This window comes from Galeopterus variegatus, unplaced genomic scaffold, assembly GCF_000696425.1.
Source record: "Galeopterus variegatus unplaced genomic scaffold, G_variegatus-3.0.2 Scaffold322, whole genome shotgun sequence".
Taxonomy (NCBI): domain Eukaryota; kingdom Metazoa; phylum Chordata; class Mammalia; order Dermoptera; family Cynocephalidae; genus Galeopterus; species Galeopterus variegatus.
In genome coordinates, this window is record NW_007726433.1 from 414838 (window position 1) to 434069 (window position 19232).

General features: G+C 39.5%; 2 protein-coding genes across 2 annotated transcripts in view; both read left to right on the plus strand.

Moving 5' to 3' along the window:
- Positions 1-3898: 3898 nt before the first annotated feature.
- On the plus strand, positions 3899-7890 carry LOC103586243 (chromosome unknown open reading frame, human C3orf43). The gene is made up of 3 exons (XM_008567471.1): positions 3899-3948; positions 6850-6999; positions 7446-7890. The coding sequence occupies exons 1-3, from the start codon at positions 3899-3901 to the stop codon at positions 7888-7890; spliced, it is 645 nt and encodes a 214-aa protein (XP_008565693.1).
- Positions 7891-11962: 4072 nt separating this feature from the next.
- Positions 11963-19232, plus strand: part of RNF168 (ring finger protein 168, E3 ubiquitin protein ligase) — a 27157-nt gene continuing 19887 nt past the window's right edge. Inside the window, exons 1-2 of the mRNA XM_008567488.1 lie at positions 11963-12035; positions 12378-12714. Coding sequence (XP_008565710.1) covers positions 12384-12714 — 331 coding nt within the window. The 5' untranslated portion in view covers positions 11963-12035; positions 12378-12383. The remainder of the gene's footprint in view (positions 12036-12377; positions 12715-19232) is intronic.

The following is a 19232-nucleotide window of genomic DNA, read 5'->3' on the forward strand; positions in this document are numbered from 1 at the left end:
AGGGTTGCGATCCGTTGCCGGACACGAAAAAAGACAAAAAGGAAAAAAAAAAAAGGAGAGAACAGAACTGAGGTTACCAGAGGTGGGAAAGGAGGAGGTGGAGGTGGTTAAGGGAGGAATTGGTAAAGCGCCAAGAAAAACGATTACACTGTATAATGTTGAGTATACTAATTATCCTGATTTGAGAACCATGTATTGCACACAGGTAATGACATTCAACTGTGTACCCCACAGATATGTACAATCAACTATGTTACAATAAAAAAAAAAAAAAGAAAGAAAGATGAGTAGTTGCCTAGTGGGGATTGTGGCGGGCGGAATAGAAGGAAATGGGGAGGGACTGCCGATGGGTACAAGGCTTCTTTTTGTGGTGATGAAAATGTTCTAAAAATGATTGTGGTGATGGTTGTACAACTCTGAATATTCTAAATATACATTTAAAATGAGTCAATTGTGTGATATATGAATTGTAACTCAATAAAGCTGTTAAAATGCATACTGTATCATTCCATCTACAAAAAATTCAAAAGCAAGCAAAACTAACACATAATGAGAATATAGTGGTTATCTTTTGGGAAGAGAGGAAGAATAATAATTGGGAAGGGCCATGAAGGGGCTCAAGCATGTTGGCAATATACTATTTCCTGATTTGGGTTAAGGTTATATGAGTGTGTGATATCATCATGCTTATGATATCTAGCTTTCTTTCTTTTTTTTTTTTTAAAGATGACCGGTAAGGGGATGTTAACCCTTGACTTGGTGTTGTCAGCACCATGCTCTCCCAAGTGAGCCACAGGCCAGCCCAATAGCTTTCTGTGTGTATGTTATACTTAGTTTAAAAACAACCTTACTAACTAAAAACAAAACAAAAAAACTTAAGTAGATTTTAAGTAAATAAACCATTTGTATGGTTTCCACCAGTTCCTTCGTGGAATCTTCCATGAATCTCCCCACCCCCACTGCCTATGAATATGTATATATATGTTAAAATAAAATTGAACTAACACACATATTTTGGGGTCAATAGCTGATCTAGCTGGTAGTGTCTGCTAGGGTTATTTAAGATTGATGCTTGAATAAAAAATGTCTCACACAGAAAGTAAGGGTACAATCTTAATTTGGTTTATCCCAGAAGCAGAACCTGAGATAAGAATTGCACATAGTTTGTGAGATGATTCCAGGAAGCACATGTAGTACAGAAGTAGGAAAGTGAGACAGAGAAGGGAAGGATGCTGATACAGGTTGTGTTAACAACAGATCCTCTCTGTGGGCAAGTGAGGTTTTATCTCTCTAAAGGTTTTTCAATACTGCTACCATCCCCATCTTACAAATACAGAAACACAGACTGAGAGATATTAAGTAACCTCCACAAGCTCATGTAGCTAATAAGTGATAGACAAGAATTTGTACCAATCTTATCAGAGCTCAAAGATAGTTTGGTTTGAAGGACACCAAAATCAGGACACTAGAGGCAACACCAAAACTAGGTTTTATTTTATTTTATTTTTATTTTTACTTTTGTTGGCTGCTGGCCGATATAGGGATCCGCAAAACCAGGTTTTAGAAACTGGAATCTAGAAGTGTGGGAGAAGGAAATAAACACAAGCAGGTTGCAAGCAAATGAAGTGACTGCCTAGAATCAGTACTGTTTGGATCTTATGTATGATAACCAAGCCAGGTGCAAGGTTGAGTCTGGTGATGGAGCAGATAAAATGTGTGGAATTCTCATTCTAGAGTATGGATTCAGACATTCTCAATGAATTTTTCTGTATCCTTTATAAATTTCCAAGTTAAAGAACCCCTTTCTCTGACATTTGTTGTAGATAAATATCTGAGTTGAATGCACGTTCTTAAAGATTGTACAGTGAGCAAAGTGCAGTGAGTAAAACCAGGTTGGTAGCCCTTTAACAAAAAGTATCATTTTGACAAATCCTAATTCCATCCGCTTGTGCTACTGTTACAAAATCTCTTAAAGCAAGGTGGCCATTAGTAACTTTACTAATGGCAACTTGATCTCTGGCAAAAACTCCTGGATCTTTTCCCTGGATAGGAAGCCTCTGGAGATAACATTACCCTGTTTTTTCAGTACTCAAACTATAGTACCCAAAGTACCCAAAGTATTCAATTGTTGCTACTTGATTCATTCTAGGACAACAACTGCTGCTGCTTTTCTAAAGGCTTGTTTGAGCAGAGCAATGTATCATTTGTTTACTTCTTAGCACTGCTGTTTAGCTCTTGAGCACAGCATTCTTTCAAAGATCTGTTCTATGCAATAGAAAGTAGGTTCAGTACTCAAACTATAGTACCCAAAGTACCCAAAGTATTCAATTGTTGCTACTTGATTCATTCTAGGACAACAACTGCTGCTGCTTTCCTAAAGGCTTGTTTGAGCAGAGCAATGTATCATTTGTTTACTTCTTAGCCCTGCTGTTTAGCTCTTGAGCACAGCATTCTTTCAAAGATCTGTTCTATGCAATAGAAAGTAGGCAGGATCTACGCTGCAAGTTTGTTATAAAAAAAAGTCTGTGGGAGAAAATATTTGAAAAACACACAACTGATACAGTATTTTATCCGATTTTCCAATAAATGAACAAATACATGTCCTCGCTCATCAGTTTATTTTTATTTTTTGGTGGCTGGCTAATAAAGGAATCTGAACCCTTGACCTTGGTGTTATGACACCATGCTCTAATTAACTGAGCTAACCAGCCAGCCCTGGCTCTTATTAGTTTAAATGTTGTTATTGTTTTCTTTTCCTCACCTAAATCTTTTTTTTTTTTCAGTGCTAAAAGGGAAATGTATTTAATGTTAATGTACATTAATAAAAAATAAATATCTCAAATCAACAATCACATCTGCACCTTAAGAAACAAGAAAATGAAGAACAAACTAAGCCCAGACATAGAAAAATATGGAATGCTTCATGAATTTGTGTGTCATCCTTGCACAAGGGCCATGTAACTCTTCTCTGTATCGTTCCAGTTTTAGTATATGTGCTGCCGAAGTGAGCACCTCACCTAAATCTTTTGCTGAAAACATACCCATTTATTGACATCATTTACCTTGTCACCTTTGTGATTTTGTTCACACAACTTCTCCAGTTTGTAATATCCTTCATACACCTCTCTGAGAATAAAGACCTACATTTCCCTTTAGGCCAATCCAAGTTGAACGTGAGTATTTCCCTATTGACCCAAGATTTCATTGACATGCTTTCTCATCTTCTATGATTTTTATGGTCTGTAGCTATGTACCCCATGACATTTTATGTACTTTTTAAAAAAGTGTATGTTCTATCTCCCCAATTAGATTTTAAATTCCATGAAAACAGGAATCCTGTTTTATGTGTGTTTTTATATCCAATTCCTAATCTAATACTACAAGTTCTCAATAAATATTTAGTAGTTTCTAATAATGGTTAGTGAGATTTTTAGTTTTGATATCATCATAAAAGATCTGGAGCACTCTTTTAACCTAATTTAGGTTGTAATTGAATAATGAAGCTGTTAAAATATAAGTGTAACATTTTCATCAAATTTAATCCTAGTATATGTATACATTTATATATTTGTATATACATTTACCAGAATATACAGAGACATAATAATATATGCTTGTTGCTCTATGTTGATGTACTATGGTTCAGTTTTCAAAGGCAAATGTTATAGTGCATTCCAGGACACCTGTGTTCACACAAGCAGTTCTTTGAAGCTATATTTGGATGTACAAGTTATTAAAAGCCTCTTGTACTGAATGACCTTTCAGGCAGAATTTAGATCAAATGCTCATGCTGCTGCTGCCTGTTGCTGAGTGGAACACAGCAGAAAATCCTGGATTCGAACATCTATCGGGTTTTTGTTTTGCTTTGTTTTGTTTCCTTTCATTTTGCCTTAAGAAGATGAACAATGAAACCACAACCCTGATGTCCTTGAAGGAGGCTATGAAAAGGTTGCTAAGGGCTACAGGGAGGGAGCAAGCATGGGTCTGCTATTCTGTGAAGATGGGTAAGAGAAGAAGAATGAAGAATAGAAATAAGCAAAGAAATACAGACATGTTAATTAGAATTCTGTCTCTGTTAAAGTGGTTTAAGTCTTCCAGGCTCAAGAAATAAGTAAATTAATAATAAAGAGGGCTGGCCAGTTATCTTGGTTGGAGTGTGGTGCTGTAATACCAAGGTCAAGGGTTTGGATCCCCATACTAGCCAGCTGCCAAAAAAAAAAAAAAGGAAGAAAAATCTACTCCCTGGTACTATAACTCCATTCAATTTATGCATGTGCTAAATGCTAGATTTACAAAAATAAGTAAAATGTGGCTTCTTTTAATTTAATGAAATTGACCTTATAAAGCTGATGTTTCTAAAGGGCTATGAGAACATGAAGGGAGGATAGATTAATTTTGCCTTTGACACTAGGAAAAGAAACCCTTCATAGAGGGACATTTAAATTGGATCTCAAAGTGTGAGTAGAAGTTTATGAGAAAGAAAAATATGGGAAGGAATTCTAGGCTGTGGAAACAGTACATGTAAGCCATATATAAGCTTGGAATCACATACTGTATTCAGTCAACAGCTAGATGTCTCATGTTGATTGGTGAGTAGGATATGTGAGAAGACCGGCAGAAGATGGGGCAAAAGGGTAAAGGGTTTTTTGTTTTCTGCTGAGGAGATCCAGTTTGGGTCTAAATGTATCACCGGGCAAGTCAGGTTGTCATAAAAGATATATATATATATGTATATATATATATATATATATGATACATACATACATATATATATATATACACACACACACACACACACACACATATGTATGAAATCAGTTGAGTTGCATGATCTGAATTTTGTCTTATATATGATACATACATACATATATATATATATACACACACACACACACACATATGTATGAAATCAGTTGAGTTGCATGATCTGAATTTTGTCTTGAAAGAATTGTGTCTGGAGAATGGATTAGAGACTGAAAGCAGGGGTCCAGTTAGGATACTGTAATTCTAGATCCAGGTGAAAGATGATGATGAACTGGTTTAGTGCGGATGGAAAGGAGGGGATAGATTAGAGAGACATTAATGGGAGAAAGAAAACAAAGTTGAGAATTATTCTGAAATTTCTGGTTCAAGCAATTGGATAGATGGTGAGGTCATTAACTGAGCTAGGGAACTATAGTAAAAAAGAGACTGTGCTCAGATTTGCATGTTGTTTAAGATTTATTTGGAATTCTGGGATTGCCCTTCGGTGAGAGGATTCCAAAGAACTGCTGCAATTGTAAACTTTTATACTGATTGACAAGCTTGAGTTTGTCTCTAGAGTTGACGTATAAGCAATATAATCTTAAAGGTCTAAAAATTAATACAAACAGTATGCCAGATGATATGGTTTTGACTTGTAGACAGAGATTGCTGGCATATTAGGTCGTGCAGGCTAATACTCCTATGAAATGCACATTTTATACCAAGTCTTATCTATGTGTAAATAGAATTCAAAGTAGTGAGAAAATTCCTCCATAGTAATTTCTAAAGATCGAGGGAGGGAGCGAGGGAGGGTTAATAGGTTCAGCTTAGGATAGTTGAGTTTGACATTCCAGCCAGGTGGAGATGTGCAAAACATAGTTGAAAACACAAGTCTAGAGCTTAGGAAAGAGGTGGTACCTGAAACTGAATTAGCTTTGGTAGAAACTGAGGGCCAAGAAGGCAAGATGAACAAGGATAGAACCCTGGGTAATCATAACGATATTCAAGTCATTGGGGAAATAGAAGCTCAGAGAAGTGGCATGTGTGTTTGTGCATCACGTCCTTCATAAAGACAAAGTGGGTGGCTTCAGGCAAGTGAGTCAAGTTACTCCAGTTCTTTGTGGTTCAATTAGACATAATTCTGGTGTTACAGCACCTTTGATGATCAGGGCTATTCAGAACTACTCAAATCCCCATGTTGGATTACACAGCTCAGTACCTCCCTCAAATCACAGATGTCAATCATATGCAAAATACTTTATTACTTCTGTGTAAGGCCTCTGCTAGGTATTGAGTGACAGGAGTAAAAATATCTAAGAAATAGTCTCTGATCCACTTGCTTACAAGAACTTACAAGAATTCGTTCATGAAAAGCTAATTCTAAAAAGAGGCTGGCTGGTTAGCTCAGTCAGTTAGAGTGTGGTTTTATAACAACAAGGCCAAGGGTTTGGATCCCCATACTGGCCAGCCACAGAATACATACATAAATAAAAATAAATAGTAATAATAATAAAATAAAGCAGGAAGTAGAGAGTGATGGTAGTACAGGCAGTCCCTGTGAGAGAGAAGTAGAAGGGTGAGATCTCCAAGTCGAGAAGGATTTCAAGAAGGCAGTGGAATTCTAGCTGACCGGTGAAGGAAGGATAGGAGTTGAACAATCAGACTAGGATAGAGAAAGCCACCTAATTGTATACTGGTCCCAGCCCTAGCTAGCTATATGGCATTATGTCTCAATCTTTCTGAAACTCAATTTCTTTATCTGTATAATAGTAAAAATGACTTCTTCACTTCGTATGGTTATTGTGAAATCAAAGTAGTGCTTGTATAAAATACTCTTTAAGGCTTAAAGTATAATACAAAGACAATAAATACAAAGACAGATAATTCAAACGAGCAGATGATTCAAAAGTTTGGCAATATAAGAAATGAAAGAGCAAGGAGGATAGCTAGAGGAAATGGCAAATGTGAACATCTGTTCATAATTTTAAATTTAAATAATTACCCAAATTTGGTAGTGGTTGTAAATAATGAATTAGAGCCTTAGCTTAAGGCAAAACCTTAATTTTGTCCCAATTTAAACTAACCTTTGATTCTTTTATCCTATAGAGTAGACCAGAAACTCCAAGTTTTAGAAGCACAGTTCAAAGAACTGGACTTTGCCAAGGATAATCTGACACAGAAATTTGAACATCATAGCAAGACTTTGGCAAGCCAAGCAGCCCAAGATGAGATGTGGACAGCAGTTTTGGCACTTAAGTGAGTATCAGTAGAAAAACCAGTGGAATTTTGTGGCTGCTTTGTGAGAGCTTCCAGTGGTCATTACAAAACAGAATTTCTTAATATGATTCCAACAAATGATTGTGAAGAAATTACATTTTCTTCGGTTCATTCATTCAAAAAATATTAATTTAGCACCTGTTCATATGCCAGGTACTGTGGTACACAACTCATCCCTTGCTTGCCAAAGTCTTATTAAAACAGAGATGGATATTATAAATCTCCTGCCACTGAGGAACTAGTATGAGTGGACTGAGAACTCAGCTATCCAGTTTAGTACAGGCTCTAATTATAAAGTAATTATTTTTAAAAATACAACAACTGTTTCGCCTAGTGGGTTAATATTGAGTAATCCTAACAAAATTCATTTTATGCTTGTACATAAAGTGCTTTATTGCTTAAGAAAATCTCCACATTTTTTGTAGGTTCACCTCAATGGAACTGAATATTTTATACAGCTACATCATTGAAGTACTTACCTGTTTGCACACTCGTGTCCTTGAGAAGCTACCAGACCTAGTGAGAGGTCTTCCCACATTAGCATCTGTTCTTAGACGAAAAGTCAAGAACAAGCACATTAGAGTTGTGTGGGAGTCTGTGCTGGAGGAATGTGGGCTGCAAGAAGGAGATATCACAGCACTTTGTACCTTCTTTATTGCACATGGTAACAAGGCAGAACACTATGCTACTAAAGTGAGACCGATGTACATCAGGGATGTCACACTTATGATCACTAACATGGTAAAGAACCAGGCTCTTCAAGATGGTTTGCTGAGGGCTGTTCAGGTCATTGAGAAGGGGAAAGCAGTGAGGACCCCTGAAGAACAAAAGTCATTCCTAAAAGAGTTGATACCATCAGTCAAAAACTAACCTGTTACCGTATGACCCAATGATTCAACTTCTAGTAATTTATCTTGCAAATGGCAAAAAAAAAAAAAAAAAAAAAATATTGCAGGCTTATTACAGCAAAAAGTGAGAAGAGTGTTAAAGAAATTATGATATATTGATAAAATGGACACTTTCTGTATAGTCATGTAAAAGAATGATGCTCTTCTGTAATAATACGGAGTTATCACTATGATGTTGTTTTAAAATATTTGTTTCCAATATATATTGTTAAGTGGAAAAAGGGGCAAAAACAAATATAAATATATATAAATAGCAATTATTAGCTTATACAGCCATAAGTTTCTTCTGCAGAGAGATATAAGAAAATGACAATATTAGTTGTCTTAGGAAAAAACAAAGACGCTAGGGATCAAAGGTAAGAGGAAGTCTTTTCACTGTTAATCCACTTTATACATTTTGAATTTTGAACCATGCAAATGTTTCACCTATTAAAAGACAAACAGTAAAAAACACTTAACATATATATTATGAGATGCTATAAATTGTATGTTGATGTACATTTGCTCTCTAGTACAGTACCATAATTATTTGTACTAAAAAGAGAATTCTCATACATTGACCATTTATTTATAATATTTATTGAACACTGTAGTAGATTGAATTATGTCCCCCCAAAATTCATTGACGCTTGAATTGTGCCCCCCAAGTTTCACGTATTAGAAACTTAGCCCCCACTGTGAGTGTGAACAGGCTGGGAAATCCTATTATGATAATTGAAAGGTGACACCTTGAAGAGGTGATTGGACTGTAGGATCATGCAGTAGTGAATGGATTAAAAATGGTGGTCAGGGACATGGTTCTGAGGGCTTTAAAAGAAAAGGAGAGTCTGTCTCTCTCTGCTCTCTCTGCTTCCACTGTCTTATAATGTGAGACCCTTGGGTCACTGTCGCCACCACCAGATGGATTTTGGACTTCCCAGACTCAGAAACTGTAAGCAAATAAATTTCATTTTCTTTGTAAACCATCCAATTTCAGGTATGTATGTTATAACAACAGACACGGACTAATGCAAACACCAAATGCCATGTGCTAGATGCTGTGAATAACAGACACATTAAAAAACATGGATCCTCACCAGAAGGCAAGGATTAAGTGCTGATGCTTTATTTGGGAAGTGCAAATTCAGGACAGCGTGAGCAGGGTAACACATTGGAGGGAAGTTAGGTAGAGAAAGATGTGAAGTAATTGGTAGGTTCAGCGAGATGGAGAAGAGAGAGAGACCTGAACCAGGTGCTTTCAGCCAAAAAGCTTTATTCCACTGATGTGGAGGGGAGACTGAGCCAGATCAGTTCCTCCGAACAAAGAAAAGCAGGCGTTTATAAGCTTTTGAGAGTTCTGGAAGAGTAATGGGCCATTTCAAAATCAGTGGTGTGCAAGGTGACAGCCCTTGTAGTCTGCTAACACCTGGTCAGTTAGGGCATAGGCTTCTAATTAGTGTCGTTACTATATCAGTGCAAAGGCTCCAGCCCAAAGCCTATCACGTTCCTTTGATGACAACGGTCATGTTTACCCCTTCTCAAGAGAGGAATTTCGCTGCTCGGTTCCTGGAGCAGAAAAGGGAAGGGGGTGGGGGGAAGCTGCTTAACCTGGCTGTGTCGATGTTAAGCTAGCCGTGAGGCCTAATAGTAATACCAAGTGAAGTGTTACCTTGCTTTGCTACCGTTGAAGATGAACCACAAGAGACACCACAGGTTGTTTGGCAGGTACATTCACTCAGTCTTGTCATTCTTCAGACACACTGTTTGGAGAAATCATACCCTGGAAGAAAGAAGATAAGGAGGGGTATCACTGTGTGCTGGGGAAATACTTCCTGGAGCAAGTACATTAAATTGATCCTTGAAGTAGGCAAGGCCACAGAGCAACCCATTTAGGATGAATTGAGGAAGCAATGGCACAAAAGCACAAGATTTTGATGACAGTGAATAGATCATAACTGAATCTTTGAAAGAATAGTGGGAGATTCCATGGGAAAAGCAGGTGGTGGACTTATTAGGAAGTCTGGAATTCCAAGCTAAGGGAATGATACTGTAGACAACTGGATGAGGACCACAGGTTTCTGAACCCACATTATTACAAAAGCTCCCTGGGCCGGCCCGTGGCTCACTTGGGAGAGTGCGGTGCTGATAACACCAAGGCCCCGGGTTCGGATCCCATATAGGGATGGCCGGTTAGCTCACTGGGTGAGCGTGGTGCTGACAACACCAAGTCAAGGGTTAAGATCCCCTTACCGGTCATCTTTAAAAAAAAATAAAATAATAAATAAATAAATAAAAATAAAAAAGATAAGGGTAACTAACATAATCGTAAAGATCAACACTGGAGGACTTAAACCCCTGGATATCAAGACGCTATAAAATTAAATTTGGAAGTTGGTGAAAACATGTGCAAACAGCACAACGGAACACAACACAGTCTAGAAACATAGATCAAGCATTCACTGACAATAGATTTATGACAAAGGTGATGCTGAGTAACAGTGGAGAAAGGATGGTCTTTTTCAATGTTTTGTCCCAACCTCCATGCCCTTAGCAAACCCAAAAGACCTAAAATTCCATTTTCATGCACAGTGATTTTCTTTTCTCTTCCTCCATGCCTATTTCATATTTCCTTAAAAAAACCCAGGCCTGGTTGTTAAGTACTAGGTATCACATTCTTTGTGTGTTCCCCATGATTTTCCTAGCCAAATTCTGCCTTTTTCATAGAACTCAATTCTATAAAATCAGTTGTCAGTTCAAAAAGTTAATGCCAAAGTGGAAAAACGTACTTCAGAATCCATAAAGTTAGGTCTGGCTGGTTAGCTGAGATGGTTAGAGCATGGTGCTGGTATCCCCAAGGACAAGGGTTTCGATCCCCATAGCGGCCAGCCAGGGTGGTGGGGCGAGTATAAAATGTGAAACTATATTCTTGTTAACCTCTATTGTGGAGTTTTGATTGTTCTAGATTGAAATTTAATAAAGTAGGGCCGGCCCCGTGGCTTACTCCGGAGAGTGCGGGGCTGGTAACTCTGAGGTCGCGGGTTCGGATCCTATATAGGGACAGCCGGTGGGCTCACTGGCTGAGCGTGGTGCGGACAACACCATGCCTAGGGTCGCGATCCCCTTACCGGTAAAAAATAAAATAAAATAAAATTAAATTAAATTAAAATTAAAAAAAATTAATAAAGTAGCATGTTATATAAATGATGCACATGACGTAAACAGCTAAGCCCCAGGACTGACACAGCCTTGAAGTCTCTTGCCCAAGCCTCAAACGCTTGGAACGGAAAGCAATCCTAAAACAATCTATCTCTGGGGCGCATACTTTAGGGGCTGGACTATAGAAGGTAGTTTAAATGTCTGTTAAATTGTCCCAGGTTTGCGGATTCTCTGACCACAACCTTTCTCCGAGATGCTTTTCTAAGAACTTTGCAAAACGACCTAAGGGGCTTAGTCCCCTTAATAGAATTAAGAAACAAAAAAGTAGTTTGAAGAGTACCGAGGGAAGAATTACAAAAATTACTACTCGGGTCTTTTACTATGAAGTTTCTCTTTTTCTGGCCAGTCTCGCGACTTTCGAAAGTTCCTACAACCTCTACGAGGAGAAATCTCAGGAAGAGATCGGGGTCTACCCAGGCTAAACCAGGAGGAGCTGTGGCGCTAGGGCACGGCGCGACGGGACGCGAGGGGCGAGACCCGACGAGACGGGGCGAGACCGGGCGGGGTCCTCTCCCAGGCCGGGGGGCGGTGCGGTGCGTGCGGCCCCGGAAGTCCCGCCCAGCCGAAACTTAGACTCGTCTGTCCTTGGGCAGTTCTCTGGATAGGAAGTGCCGTTTTGGCGGGCAGTTGTGACGTCACTCGCCGTTGTCCGGTTGCTACGGCACCACCGCAACGAATAGGCTTTTTGGTTGACAAACGAGAGAACAGGGGAAGGGCGGGGCCGGGCGCCGAGCTGCGGGATATTGCACCGGGCGCCCGAAGGCTGGAACGCGCGGGCTCGCGTGCTCCGCCCCACAGCAACGGTAAAACGGAAGTTCTGCTCCCGCGGAGCCCAGCGTCCGGCGGAAGCAGCGTTCTGGAGCCGCGGTCCGGAGCTTGGCTACTCGGAGGAGAGGAGAGCGTTCTCAGCTGGTGAGAGCGAGGAGGGGAACTTGGCGCGTACTTCCCGCTGCGCCAGGGAGCCGGAGCCCACCCGTCTCCCTGCCGCAAAACGGGTGTTAATGTCTCGGCGCGGCCAAGCTCTCTCGAGCGAATGTTCATTTGTTTTCTTGCTGGACGTTTGTGTTAAAAATGGGCAAATACAGCGCCTTCCAGAGTATTACTGTTTGACCCTCAGAGCGCCTTTTTGCTTCAAGACGTGTATGATGCTCCTACTCTCCAAATTCTGATATGTTGCTGGTCATAATATTTAACACAGATCTGTTAATTTGCTTTCTCTGTAGTTGGCCGAAAATATGATTCTTTTTCTTTCAGGTGTTGATGTTGAATAGCTCTTATGACCATATTAAAATGGCTGTACCCAGAGACGCCATCCCTTCCTTGTCGGAATGTCAGTGCCAGATCTGTGTGGAAATCTTAATCGAGCCCATAACCCTCCCTTGTAACCACACGCTCTGTAGTCCGTGCTTCCAGTCGACTGTCGAAAAGGCAAATCTATGCTGTCCCTTCTGTCGTCGCCGGGTCTCTTCGTGGGCTCGGTACCATACCCGAAAAAATTCCCTTGTCAACATGGAACTGTGGGAAATAATTCAAAAACACTATCCGAAGGAATGCAAGCTTAGAGCCTCTGGGCAAGAAACGGAGGAAATCGGTGAGTAAAACCCAGCGTGTTTATTAGCTGAAAGAACAAAATCCTTTAAAAAGTGAAACACCATTTTTCTCCATTTAAGAAAAAGGAAACAAATGAAAACAAACCCCCCAAACTAGTATTTGCCTAAATTGTTCTCGAGGGTTTGGGGTTTTATGGGCCCCAAAATGTCAAAGTCAAGGGCAAGATTTTGTCCATTGTTATAATGCCCAAGCTGCATTCTGTTCTAAATAAAGTCAGTTGCTTTGGGGGAGATCTGTTGGAGCTTTCAGTTATTAGGACCTACACCTACCCCCCATCCCAAATATCTGAACGCACTGCTCTGGAGCTGGAAGTGGAGACAATGGTTTACCTCTCTCTTTGTGAGCAGGGCACTGGGCAGGCTTGGTAGCCTCTGGTCTTCTTGATTTGTGCCTCCCAGAACCTTCACCCTATGAGTAAGCTGGGATGAGTGTTACTGGGGTCCCAGTATTCTCTACCTGTAGCTGTCTGGGGTAAAGCCTCCACTCTATGAGTGGGAACTGGAAGGAGGAAAGGAAGCCGCAGCCTCTCAGTTCCACTCACTTGGAATTTAGCCTCTGTAGCATTGAGCTGGGGGTAATGAGAAATGCTGACAGTCTGCTCCTTGGGGTAGGGGTAGGGTAGAGATGAATGCTATAACCCATTCCTGGGAGATGGGGAGACAGAGAGCTCTATCTTGGCTCCACCCACCTGGAGTGGAGCTTCTGGCATGCTGCGCTGAGAGTGAAGGGAGGGAGTACATTGTGGCTCAAGTGCCACAGACTTACTTTTCTTGGTGAGATTTAGTAGATTTTTTTGAAATGTTTCATCATTAGCTGTTGCTCTTAGGATAATTTTCAGGGAGTTTATATCGTCAGTTTTTTATAACTTTCTCCAGTTATGGTTGTTTAGTTGGAGAGCAGGTCTGCAGGTCTCTGCACTCATTGTTATAGACCTCCTCACTTTGTTTTTCATGTAAGTGTTACAGAAGTATAACACACAGATGTGAACACATCTGTGTAACCAGGATTCTGGTCAAGCCCTAGAACTTTACTAGAACTCCTGAATCATCCTTGTTGCCCCTTTTCAGTCTGTTCACTCACCATCCCTGTAACCACTATCCTGACTTGTAAACCATAGATTACTTTTGCTTGTTTTTGTACCTTTTCGAAAGTGGAATCTTGTACTGTCGTGCCTGGCTTCTTTAGCTCACCATTATTTGGTGAGATTGATCCATATATATGGTTGTAGTTTGCTTACTTTCATTGCTGTGCAGTATTACGTTGCATGGATATCAAATCGTGAAAGCAATGGTAAATTCTGTGTCCATTGATATTGGGCTGTTTTCTAGTTTTTGCTGTTATGAATAGTGTTACTGTGAACATTCTTGCACATGAATTTTGGTGAATATTTGTCTACATTTCTGTTGGATATATTGTATACCTAGGAGTGGAATTTTGGAGTTTTAAGGTGTGGGTAAAGTAAAATCCTTTCCTGTGCTACATGAGAATCTAACCTTTGATTAAATCCCTAGCTTTGTTTCTCTGAAAACCTAATGAATGTAAGAATGTCAGTGATTTTAGTATGCAACATTACTTATGGTAAAAGTGATCCCTAATTGACAAATTTCCTGTCCACTGGGAGGAATTACAAATACTGATTGGGATACTGGCCTTTGTGCTTCTCCAAGTATAGTGGCTATTGTAATTGGACATGTTCCTTGTGGGGAATTGTGCCTGTATGGTTGTTACAAGAGATGTTGGCTTTTGTGGAGCAAAGACTAACTTGGCTGCCTTGCTTTCATGCTGTTAGACTGATGCCAAAAGTGGCCCACGGTGATTTTCTGAGTTTAAATGTGTAGTAGAGCTTAAGACCACACCTCGGTGGGTATTGGTTTTCCAAAGTGGTTTTACCAAAAGCCACTCCTACAAATAGTGTATGAGAGTTATAGTTGCACCACATCCTTGCCAATGCTTGGTTTTTTTGGTTTTGTTTTTTAGTGGTTTTCGTAGTATACTCATTTTTTCTCAACATTTTATTATGAAAAATTCTAAACATACAGAAAAGTTGAAAGAATTTTATAGTGAACACTCATACCTATAACTGCATGTGGCAGTTAACATTTTGGTATACTTGCTGTGTATCATTTCACCTATTCATCCATCCATCTTTACTTTATTTTTTTTATTTCACTTCCCCCCTAAATATGTAAGTATGCATATTATTAGAGATCAATATTAGCTTACAACTTTTTTCTTTACATATAATGAAATAAAGTCTTAATTGTACCTTCACTGAGGAAGGTACTGTATAACCATTTCTAACACAAAATTGTATCAAAGCACAGAACATTAGTATCACCCCTGAAAGTTCTCTCATGCCCCTTTCAAATTCCTACTACCAGCCCATCAAAAGTCAGCTGTTGTTTTTATTTTCCATCATAGATGAGTTTTACTTGTTCTGGAACTTCATTTGAATTCCATATAAATAGAATTCTATTCACATCATAACAGAGTACCAAAAACTGGGTGGCTTAATATAACAAGTTTATTATCTCCCAGTTCTACAGGCTAGAAGTCCAAAGTCAAGGTGTCAGCAGGGATGTGTACTGTTGAAGGCTGTAGAAGAGTCTGTTCCATGCCTTTCTCTTAGCTTTTGATGTTGCTTGCAATCTCTTTGCTTCTGGTGTTCCTTTACTTGCAACTGCATAACCCCAATCTCCACCTCCATCGTCAGGTGGAGTTCTCCCTGTGTGTCTCTGTATTTCCATGGCCATATCCTCTGTGTCTCTCTCCTATTCTATAAGGACACCAGTATGACTGGGCCCATCCTACTACAGTATGAACACAACTTAATTTTATCTACAACAGCTCTGTTTCCAAATAAGGTTACATTCTTAGTTATTGGAGGTAAGGATTTCAACATATCTTTCTGGAGAACATAAATCAACCCACAACAATAATCATACAGTGTGTATTCTTTTGTGCAAGTTTCTTTAAGTATCATTCCGTTTGACTATGCTATATTTTGTTGGCTGTTCTCCAGTTGATGACACTTCAGTTGGCTCCAGCTTTTGGCTATTATGAATAAAGTTGCTGAGATGATTCTTGTACATGTTTTGTGATCTATGTTTTCTGACTCTGGTTTCCACACATCTTCATCAACTTTTGGTGTTAACTATCTTTTTAATTTTAACTATTCTAGTAGGTTTGTAGTAGTATCTCATTGCAATTTTAATTTGTATTTCCCAATGTTAAGTCCTTTTTCATGTGCTTATTGACCATTTTTGTATCTTCTGTTGTAAAGTGTCTGTTTGAATCTTTTGCCCCTTAAGGTGTTTATATCATTAAGTTGTAGGAATTCTTTATATATTTTGGATACCAGTACTTTGCCAGATATGTTTTGTGAATATTTCCTCCTAGTCTGTGGCTTGCTTATTCATTTTCTTAAATATGTCTTTTGATGAGCTGAATTTTTTTGGGTGGGGGCGGAGGGGCTAGCCGGTACAAGCTGAAATTTAAAATTTTCATGAAGTCTACTTCCTTTTATGATTATTGCTTTTTGTGGGCCTATCTGAGAAAAATTTACCTACCCTCAGGCACTCATGCAAAGATAATCATGTTATTTTATATAAGCTTTATAGTTATAGCTTTTATGTTTAGATCTATGATCCATTTCAAATTAATTTTTGCAAATTATATGAGATAAAGGTTGAAGTTAACTTCTTCCCATGTGGACATCAATTATTGCTGCACCATTTGTTGAAAAGACTTTTCTTGTAAGTGTGGGTCTATTCTATTCCATTGCTCTTTTTGTTAATTCTAATGTTATTGTCACACAGTCTTTTTCTTTTCTTTTCTTTTTTTTTTTTTTTTTTTTTGGCCTGACCACAGACCTAATTATTTGGAAACAGGGCTGTCCTGGAAAGCCCAGTTTGTCTTCTTGCTGTCTTGAGTGATACAGTTCCATGAAGTTTTTCCATTCAAGGAGTTGTTAGGTTTCCGAGGATACAGCTTGTCTTCCATTGTATTGTATTCTGAGCCTTGCCATAGGAGTCCTTTTTTTTCTTTTCTTTTTTTTTTTTTTTTTTGGCGGTTGGCCAACATGGAGATCAGAACCCTTGACCTTGGTGTTATCAGCACCATGCTCTCACTGAATTAACTGGCCAGCCCTCACTGTCTTGGTTACTTGTAGCTTTATAGTAAGTCTTGGAGGCACGTAGTAATAGTTCTCCATCTTCTTTACTCGTTTTCATGATTGCTTTGGGTATTCTAGGTTCTTTCTATTTCCACATAAATTTTTAAATTAACTTGTCAGTTTCTACTGAAAGCCTGTTACGCATTTGATTGGGGTTGCATTGAACTTATAGATCAATTTGGGGAGAATTGAGGTCTTAATATAGAGCCCTTGTGTCTATGAAGATAGTCTAACTCCATTTATTTAGGTCTTCTTCAATTTCTCTTAGTAATGTTTTGTAGTTTTTTTTTGTTTGTTTGTTTTGTTTTTTTTGTCTTTTGTCTTTTTCCGTGTCCGGCAACGGGATCGCAACCCTCGGTGTTGCTCCCGCGCCTCGCTCAGCCAGTGAGCGGGAACCGGTTTGTATGTGGGATCCGAACCCTCGGGCGGGAGCGCCGCCGCGCTTCCCAAGCGGCGTACTTATCCAGTGCGCCACCGGGCCGGCCCTGTTTTGTAGTTTTTCAGTGAAGCTTATTACACATTGTTATATCTTAAATTGTGTCCTCTCAAAAAGTTTTGTTGAACTCCTAACCCCCAGTACCTCAGTATGTGACCTTATTTGGCAATCGGCTATCTATACAGATAATCAAGTTAATATAAGGTTGTTAGGGTGGGACCTGACACATTATGACTGGGGTTCTTATAAAAAGGGGAAGTCTGGACACAGAGACAGACATGCATAGAAGGAAGATGATGTGCAGGCACACAGTGAGAATACCATGTGAAGATACAGTATTAGAGTGATGCATCTATAAGTTAAGGAATGTGAAAGATTGCCAGCAAACCATCAGAAGCTGGGACGAGTCAAGGAAGGATTCTCCTCAGATTTCAAAGGGATCATGACCCTGTTCACACCTTGATTTTGAACTTCAAGCCTCTGGAACTGTGAGACAATACATTTCTGTTTCTTTAACTCACCCAGCATGTGCTACTTTGTTATGGCAACCCTAGGACACTAATACAATAATTTTTGTTAAATTTATCTCTAATTATGGCTTTTGATGCTGTTTTAAGTGGACTTTAAAAAAAAAATTCATTATTCAGTTGTTCACTGGTAGTTTATAAAAATATAATTGGTGTTTATATGTTCACCCTTGTACCTATTCATTCACTTTTTGTATCAATTCATAGAAGGAGGGTTGTAAGAAAGCATACATATATTAGATGGCTTTAAAAATTAAGTGTTTGAAAGTAAATTAATGTGATGGAGAGAGGTAGTGCATGGTGATAAAAGCAGATTCAAGCTGAGGGATGGAAGAATTTTATGAACAGCTTAACTGTTAAAGTTAGGTTTTATTATTTATCTATTTTTATTTTTCATCCAGTATTGGGCATTTAGTTATTTAACTAATTTGGGTTTTTCCTTCAGAATAAAATAAAAAATGTGGGGATATATTTCCTTTAATGAATCCTGGCTGCCTAGGAAGAACACTTACTGCAGGGAAGCAATATTAGATACAGCAGGAACAACTAAGTGGGTTACAAAAGAAATTATAGAGTTAACCAGAACTGAGTAGTGTTGAGAGTTGTTTCCAACAGATGGGAAAAATTGACTGTCATAGTCACTTTCAGTCTATGAAACAGAGAGAGAGAGAGACAGAGAGGAAGAGAGGGAGAGACGGGAGAGGGAGGGGGGGAGAGAGAGAGAGAGAAGGAAAGAAGAAGAGAAGGGAGAGAGAGAGGGAGAGGTTTTAGTGAAGCAGGCGGGGCCTCCGGCCTCTGCAGAACCGAGTGCCATGCTTTTAACCTCTGGCTTACCTGTTTGCTGGTTACCTAGCTCATAGACCTGCACGTAAGGGGTCTGGTGACCCAGCCTGGCATGTGAAGGGTTTGTGACACAGTCTGTGAACGGGCTTGAGGGGTCTGTGAGTTCCAGACCCAGCCTTAGCTCAACAATTGGCCCAGTCGGTACAGGATTAGCAGCAGGTGAAAGCCCAACAACTAGCGTGGTCGTGGAGCTAGACAATTGGCGTCAGGAACAGGATTAAGAAAGAGCTAGGCAATTGGCACCATGAGCAGGATGCCGACATTAGCGGTAGCCCCATAATTGGCGTAGTCAGGGCAGGATTAAGAGCGCTACAATCGGCGATGTCGACAGGATTCCAGTCATTAGCAGTAGCGCCACACTTTCCTTTGTCCATTATTGTAGTGTCTCTCTCTTTTTTATTTTTTTTTGTCTTTTTTCGTGTCCGGCAACGGATCGCAACCCTCAGTGTCGCGCCCGTACCGGACCAGGACCGGCAACGGGATCGCAACCCTCGGTGTTGCTCCCATACCTCGCTCAG